The sequence below is a fragment of the Colossoma macropomum genome, unplaced genomic scaffold (genome assembly GCF_904425465.1).
Source record: "Colossoma macropomum unplaced genomic scaffold, Colossoma_macropomum, whole genome shotgun sequence".
NCBI classification, from domain to species: Eukaryota; Metazoa; Chordata; class Actinopteri; order Characiformes; family Serrasalmidae; genus Colossoma; species Colossoma macropomum.
Window position 1 is genome coordinate 29175555 of NW_023494809.1, and position 8910 is coordinate 29184464.

General features: G+C 41.2%; 1 protein-coding gene across 1 annotated transcript; it reads right to left on the bottom strand.

Annotated features, from left to right (window-relative positions):
- Positions 1-389: 389 nt before the first annotated feature.
- On the bottom strand, positions 390-6769 carry LOC118799096 (GTPase IMAP family member 4). The gene is made up of 3 exons (XM_036558802.1): positions 6648-6769; positions 1786-2559; positions 390-439 (listed from the first exon to the last, which is right to left on the bottom strand). Exons 1-3 carry the CDS (start codon positions 6676-6678, stop codon positions 411-413), a joined length of 834 nt encoding a protein of 277 aa, XP_036414695.1. The 5' UTR covers positions 6679-6769; the 3' UTR covers positions 390-410.
- Between the last annotated feature and the right edge of the window lie 2141 nt (positions 6770-8910).

Here is an 8910-nt window from a genome sequence, read left to right on the forward strand (position 1 = left end):
TCCCTACTCCTGAACAAACAGAAGTACACAGTTAAACTGATAATTTAGCTCCCCTAAAACACTAAAGGTCAAAAACACAACCATTTCATGTAAAAACAAATAAGCATTTTGCTTTATCACTTAAAGGACTGGAGCTCTTATGATACAATAACATTTCGTTGTCATCAATTCATTAGTGCAAATAAACAGAGCGGGAGTGTTTGTGTTATTGTTGACTTGGTCACCCCCCTTTTTACCTCATCCAAAAGGTATTCGGCACAACCCTCGTCTCCACAAACAATATCAAATAAATATCAGATTTTTTTTTTTCCTCTGTAATAAATATGATGTCATTGCCTGAAGCCAATGGTGTTGGAGCGAGGTTCGGAATGAAGCAGCACTTTTTTTTCCACTCTCGGTTCAGATGCCCTTCAGTCAGACACCCCCTCAACCATAGGACCTGGAGAAAAAACAGAAAGAACGAAGAATGTAAACAACATTGAGATGATGTCTCATCAGGGCTAAAACAGTGAGTGAGATTTCCTTCAGTGTCACTATAAACGAGGCACATTGTATTGGATCAATATTGGCTATATTTTCCCAGAATCAATTATGATCCATTGTTAAAGGGGACCTATTGTGCTTTTCCGGTGCTTCCCTTCCTCTTAGTGTGTTGTAGCTTTTTGTGCATGTAAAAGTTCTGCAAAGTCCCAAAGCTCAGCGTTCCCTCCAGAGGGAGAAACTCTCTCCCACAGAATCCTCTTTTCTCAGCTGCTGAAACGCCTCGTAGGAATTCCAGCCCTTTTCCTTTGTTACAGGACGACTCAATCTCGCAACACAGTCCTTACTGCCCGCCTACCGGCGAGCTCGGCCCCCTCACACAGCACACAGCGGCTACTGGAGGAGGAAGAGTGTATTCAGTGCTGTAGCAAAAACAACAACAACAACAAAAAAAACACTCCTGACTTTGAATGGAAGTTAAGGGAACAAGATTCGATCCCCAGGTCAAAAAAAAGGTCCTTCACATCTGAAAATGGGGTTCTTTCTTTCATACATGGAAAACACCTATAAATATGTCAAGTTCTCCACCATTTCATACCTTTTTAAAGGGGAAAATGAAACAGCAACTTGGAATTTCATTCGCTTATCTTATCTAAATTGGATTGTTCTGTACTTGAATTGTCCATTACGCAACTGTATTATCTAAGAAAACAAAGATAGATAGATAGATAGATAGATATATAGATAGACAGACAGACAGACAGACAGACAGAGAGTTAGACAGATAGACAGACAGACAGACAGACAGAGAGTTAGATAGATAGACAGACAGACAGATAGATACTTTATTGATCCCGAAGGACATTTGGTAAACATGGGATCTGGACTTATTAAGTACAAACATGACAATATTTTATCAATATCAGGTTAAATTCTGTCATAATACCCTTTTCTGAGCATATTGTGGATATTGTCAGTACTTAAAGAACATTAATTACATATTTAATTACGAAGTGAGCGTAATTAGGCCTGTTTAATTGATTTTAGAGCAGTACAGCTTGAAAACACTAAATAAAAATGATTGTAGTTGCAGGTTTATTATTGATATTATGATTACAGTATCTGTATATGTGGCACTACATGTTCCATTTTATCTCATCCAACTTATTAAATCTCAGAAAAACGAAATGTCGTGATGCATATCGTGTATCTCGAAAAGCATCGTGATTTAATATCGTTGCCATAGCGCCCACACCTACCTCACATCACAAAGAATCAAAAACGCTAAGGTAGTAATGGACTTACTCTGTGGAGGGTCAATGTCCATGGCCCGAAGGGAGCTAAAGGAACAGTTCTTTTTGGGTCGGGCCCCAAGATCACGCTCCTCTTTCACTGCATTAGAGTTCAGGTTCCCATTGCTAGCTTCGGCTGGAGCCTCACTCTGGGCTTTGTTCTCCTCAGTTCTAAAGTGTCCTCCCTCTTCAGCCACAATCTTCTCAATCTTCTCCATCAGAAGTGGAAGCTGAGGGTTCTCCCCGAAAATCTGGTTGTTGATGACGTGGTATCTTTTCTTGCACTTATCCACCACCCACTGAAGCTCGCGGCCCTCCCTGCGGATGTGCCTCTCGATGGACCGGTCCCGCAGCACCTCGGCCCACGTGAACACCAACAAGGTGTGCTTCCACATGTCCTCCCCGAACAGCGCCAGGTTCTCCTCTATGCGAGCCCTGTCTGTCTCGGTGAACATGCCCACGGGGATGACCAGCAGAAAAGCGTGCGGCCCTGGCGAACACATGCTGACACTTCGCAGCATCTCCTGTTGGTACGATGTGGGTGTGGTCTGGGAGGAGAACCAACCCGGCGTGTCCACTATCATCACCTTGCGACCGTCCACTTCGGCCTCGCGCTTCACCGAGAATTCAGACGCGCGCTCCAAATGAAACTCCTCTCGGCCTAGGATGGTGTTTCCGGTCAGGCTTTTGCCCGGCCACCTCCAGCCCAGCAGGACCAGGCGAAGCTCAGGGAGGCGGTTGGCATCGCGGGCGGCTTTGGCAAGCCTCTTCTCCTCCTCAGGGTCACCTGCAGAACACAGTCACTTTGAAGGCTTTGCTGGGTAACTGATGTACACCGATCAGGCATGACATCATGACCACCTCCTTGTTTCTGCGCTCATTGTCCATTTTATCAGCTCCACTTACTATATAGGTGCACTTTGTAGTTCTACAGTTACAGACTGTAGTCCATCTGTTTCTCTGATACTTTGTTAGCCCCCTTTTACCCTGTTCTTCAGTGGTCAGGACCCCCATGGACCCTCACAGAGCAGCTACTATTTGGGTGGTGGATCATTCTCAGCACTGCAGTAACACTGACGTGGTGGTGGTGTGTTAGTGTGTGTTGTGCTGGTCTGAGTGGATCAGACACAGCAGTGCTGCTGGAGTTTTTAAACACCTCAGTGTCGCTGCTGGACTGAGAATAGTCCACCAACCAAAAATATCAAGCCAACAGCGTCCTGTGGGCAGCGTCCTGTGACCACTGATGAAGGACTAGAGCATGACCAACACAAACTGTGCAGCAGCAGATGAGCTATCGCCTCTGACTTTACACCTACAAGGTGGACTGACAAGGTAGGAGTGTCTAATAGAGTGGACAGTGAGTGGACACAGTGTTTAAAAACTCCAGCAGCACTGCTGTGTCTGATCCACTCAGACCAGCCCAACACACACTAACACACCACCACCACGTCAGTGTTACTGCAGTGCTGAGAATGATCCACCACCCAAATAGTAGCTGCTCTGTGAGGGTCCATGGGGGTCCTGACCACTGAAGAACAGGGTAAAAGGGGGCTAACAAAGTATCAGAGAAACAGATGGACTACAGTCTGTAACTGTAGAACCACAAAGTGCACCTATACAGTAAGTGGAGCTGATAAAATGGACAATGAGAGTAGAAACAAGGAGGTGGTCATAATGTTATGCACATAACACATCACACAAACATGCAGCAGAAACAGTGGGAATTTATTCTAATAGAGCCATAATAACATAATTATATGTTTTAGTTTTAACATAAACAAACAATTATGTGTGCATATTATTTCATATTATTTGTCCAGCTTGTGGTTCCAAAAAGTGTTCTCCTATTGTTAAAAGCTCAACATAATAACAATAGAAGAACCTTATAAAACCATATGCAACACATTCTGTATCAAACTGAAGAATCATTTCATCAAGAACCATTAAAACATGAAATGGTTCTATATATAGGGTTCTAAACAAAATCATGCCCCTTACAAAAAAAAAAAAAATCCTTGAGGAACTTGAAGATCTTTTCTTAAGAGTATACTACATACCATAAATACCATACTTAACGTCATTATCATACTTCTCATACTACTTAACGTAGTACACTCCTCACGTAGCAATCATTGACTAATTCCTGTTAATTACTGGATAATAAACTTTAAGACAACTGACTAATAAGCCAAGAGTTCAAGGGGTTAATATAAACTCCAGAAACCTCCTGAACCTGTTTACTCATTGTCACAGCAGAGTAAAGCAAGGCTTTGATCAGCAGAACACACAGTCTTAAGGTATGACTAAACTTCCTTCCTTCATTTTAACATTCAGAAACAAGTGTGGTGCATATCACTGTCTCTTTTATACAGAAACGGTGTCTCTCTCACTGTCTCACTGTCTCACTGCTGGGTTTATTGTTTTCATTTTGCCCAGAGTGAGCATTTAATCCCTCACACTGCAGTAATGGCACTTAAAACCTTTTATCCAGTAACTGCTATGAATTATTCAGTAACTACAATTAAAAGGTGAGTCGTACGCTTAAGGCCATCACACACTGGACGCGCCACGCCGCGTTGTGTAGTCTCCAAAATCATTGTTTATAATGGACGTACAAAAACAGCCAATTTATTAAAAAAAATAAAAAAGGGATGCCGTTTGGCGGGAAGGTAATTTTTTAACGAAGGATAATCGTTACAGCCCTAGAGCCGAGATTTAGGGGTTTTATTTATTTTTGAAGAAAACTAAACTGAATACATACAATTATTCAGTTTTTTCTTCCTTCTTAATTACACAGACATATTCGATTCACTTTTTTGTCTCGTTAAAAGTTTTATTTAATTGTTTCTTAAATTTTTACTTGATAATTGATTTATTTTCTGCTTTATCAAATTGCAAATGGAACTTTGTCATGTCAATTAAGCAAACTTGAACTTGAAAGGGGGGGAGGGAGAAGGAGAGAGAGAGAGAGAGAGAGAAGAGAGAGAAAAAGAGAGAAAAGAGAGAAAGTGAAAGAAAGAGGGAGAAAAAGTGAGAGAGAAAAAAGGAGAGAAAAAGAAAAAGTGAGAGAGAGAGAGAGAGGGAGAAAAAGAGAGAGAAAGGAAAAGAGAGAGAGGAAAAAATAAAGAGAAAGAGAGAGAGAGAGAAAGAGAAATAGAGAGAGAGAAATAGAGAGAGAGAGAAATAGAGAGAGAGAAATAGAGAGAGAGAGAGTGAGAGAGAGAGTGAGAGAGGGAGTGAGAGAGGGAGAGAGAGAGAGAGAGAAGAGAGAGAGAGAGAGAGAGAGAGAGAGAGAGAGAGAGAGAGAGAGAGAGAGAGAGAGAGAGGACAGCCTCAGAGCAAAAGCAGGTGAGATGTAGGTGAGTGAGCAGCTCAGATTACCAAACACTGAAATTAAAGCAGAATATAATTACATTACAGTCTAATCACCACCTGGTGACTCAGGTTGGCCTCCTTGTTTACGAGCATGACGCACAAGCTAAAGGGGAACTCCACCGATTTTTAAAATTTCTGTATAATTCAGTCACTGATTTGTAAACAAAGTCATTCAGAGCGGTTTGATGTGAAAACGTTCATTACAGAGAAACTTATCGACTCAGCTTTCTTTAAAGTGGTGGTGATAGGAACCAGGCGTCGCCATGACTACAACACAAATATAGCTATTTTATTTACTATCCAAAACCACCAGTGAACCTACACGAGTCTTCTGAGATTTACATGGAATGTTGATGATGGGAAAATAGTGGAAAATCTAGAAAAAGAAATTCTTTGGGGACTACTTTGCCTCAAAACGCCCTGCATGTACCCCTCCACCATGAACGGCTTTCAAAAATAGATGTTTTAGGCCAAATCCTTACCTCAAAACAGCGTCTCAGACTTCAAGCAGTAACCATTTCATGTTAATACCTTTCTGTGAGGGAGCATTTAGAGGTGGACGTCTGGTTCCTATCACCACCACTGTTAATAATAATGACTCTTAAGTTTAAGAGTCACATTATTGTGCACATTTTAATAATCGGTGGAGTTCTCCTTCAAGCTAAATTAGCCTCTTGTTTTGGTCATTAGGAATGACTGAAATTCACACGCAACCATATCCATCGGAAATACGTCCATCATTTTGAAATCTACAGCTGAAATTCTGGACTGTCCGGTCAGGATTGCGCAAAGTCCTAAAGCATTTCTCAAACCTGACACTTTCCTGTAATTCGTTCGCTAAGAGGAAACAACCCGAGTGTGTCTACGAGGCTAAAGTTGGCTTACAATTCGAATTTTTCCGTTCCACCTTAAATGGTGCAGCAGTGACGTTCTGGCGCCTCAGCCTCAAGGCGCCAGAACGTCACTGCTGCACCATTTAAGGTGGAACGGGAAAATTCGAATAAAAAGCTGGAGAATACGAAGCTTCGAAACCCTCGATATGAAAATAAACCTCACATTAATCTCTCAGTAGCGATTTTCTGTGAGAAAGTCAGACTTTTTGACGTTATTAGTCACCGAAACATGAGAACTTTTAATGTAAATAAACTACTTTCGGTCTCCTTAGTTACCTCAGGCGTTAGCTAACTAGGTTAGCTCGCTGATGTTAAATGTTTAATCAGCTCTGGCTGAAGCTAGTCTCACATACACAACCTCCTCAACTTTCCACAGCCTGGCCGAACAGGTTTTAAAGCTAAATAATAAAGTTTTCCAGCCGAATAGGATGTTAGCAGGTGGAACAAACGTCCGACTTCAACTACTAGACGCCAGTTAGGAGGCGAAACGTGTGAAACGTGTCAGTTTTTCAAACAGAAGGCGCTGAGGCAGCGGAGAAGTGCTAACAAACTCAGAGAGGAGGTCAGACTTACTTCATATTATTTAGCCAACAATTTAAACACTTACCGGGTATTTCTGTCAGTTTGTCAGAATTCATCACGAAGTTGTCTTCTTGGCGTTTGACGTCTCGTTTATCCGGGAGAGAGGGATTTCCTACTCGCTGGCAGGCGGCGAAAAGCAGGAGGTGCTAACCAGTGATGGGGAGTCGATTCCGTAAGAGTCGATTCTTTGACTCCAACACGTCTGGGCGAACGACTCTAAAAGAGTCGAAATAAGTAAAGACATCCGAGTCTGATTCTGAGTCTGATTTCTCTACAATTAACTATTTCACACAGAATCACTCTGAATGACTTTGTTTACTGCTAAATAACACTGTTAGTATTTTGTATTATATAATATATGTTGTCTTATTTTATTTATTTACTTTACAACATTTATTATATTGTCTTATTTTATTTATTTACTTTATTTATGTTGATATTGTTGCTGTTATTTCAATATGACTATTATCACTGTTACTATTATTGATTCTATATTTATTTTTTTTTACTTCTACAAAACATGTTCCGCTTTGAGTTGAATTTTATATGCTTTGGCAACATAGTACTCAAAACAATCCTGCCAATAAAGCTGCTTTGAACTTGAATTAGAGAGAGAGAGAGAGAGAGAGAAAAGAGAGATAGAGATAGAGACTCCAACACGTCTGGGCCTATGACTCTAAAAGAGTCGTAATAAGTAAAGGCATCCGAGTCTGATTCTGAGTCCGATTTCTCTACAATGAACTATTTCACATAGAATCACTCTGAATGACTTTGTTTACGTCTCATTAATAGAATTATTCCTTAAGTGTTTCGAGAATATATGAAATTTGAGATTTACTCTGCTCCGTACGTTTGGTACGCTGGCCTGAGCACAGATCTGAAGAAATTTTCCAAATTGAATGAACAATTTTTCAAAAAAAGTGTGTTTTTATCACTTAATTTATCACATTAAATCCAGTCTTTGGGTCACAAAAACAAATCCAGTTCTGATTGTGAAGTTTGGTGTTATTAATAATTAATTAAGTTGACTTGAACAATCAAAATCATTTTATTTTCACATACATTGTAATATTTACACATCTACATGATTTATTAACAGTATTGCAGGTCATCCTTCGTCCATTAAATGTTGCTATGTACAAGGTGATCTTTACAATCCTTCATCCAACAGACTCGAACCATCACACACAAGAAAATATGACATTTAAAAGTGTGGGAAGAATCGATTCTTTGACTCCAACATGTCTGGGCCAATGAACTCCAAAAGAGTCGAAATGACTCCGTGTTTTTTTGTCGTAATTGGCTCATTCGGTGAACGTTTGGGATGGTTTAATATCTGCTATATCCCTGTATCATCGGCTCTGGCGCTGTTTTGGTTAATATTAAATGGAGTCGAGGAGTCGACTGTATCGACTCCAGCGGCAGGAATCGACGCCAGAAAACTCGGAGTCATGCTGCACTTAGCTAAAAGCGGGAGGTGCTAACGTCAGTTTCAGGGAGGGAAAGTACACATCCGGTACACGGTCCCCACCCTCCCACGCCACAAAAATAGCTCCTGCTCCTTTGGTAGTCGGCTAAAAAGCGGGAGGTGCTCAAAAGAGGCGGTTTAAGGAGAGCCCGGCCACTTCAGTGGTCTCCCATTGTATCAGAAACATGACTGCGAAACACCAGAGGGCGCCCGCGAGCGAGTCTTCAATGAATGGGGGTGAACTGAGCTAAACGGCTAAAAAGGAAAAGCTGAAATATTTTCTAATCACTTGGCCGCGACTTTATTTATTTTTGGTAAGTAGAAGAATGAATTCCACTAAAAAAGGAAGGAAAACTTACCTGTATCTTTACCTTTATCTACAGCAAACAGGTTTTGGGAAGTAAGGTGATAGCATTACTGCTACTGAGTGCTGATTGGTTAGCAGTACTGCTACTGAGTGCTGATGATTGGCATTACTGCTACTGAGTGCTGATCGGTTAACATTATTACTACTGAGTGCTGATCAGTTAACATTACTACTACTGAGTGCTGATTGGTTAGCATTACTGCTACTGAGTGCTGATGGTTGGCATTACTGCTAATGAGTGCTGATTGGTTAGCATTACTGCTACTGAGTGCTGATGGTTGGCATTACTGCTAATGAGTGCTGATTGGTTAGCATCGCTGCTACTGAATGCTGATTGGTTGGCATTACTACTACTAAGTGCTGATTGGTTAGCAGTACTACTACTGAGTGCTGATGGTTAACATTACTGCTACTGAGTGCTGATTGGTTGGCATTACTGCTAATGAGTGCTGA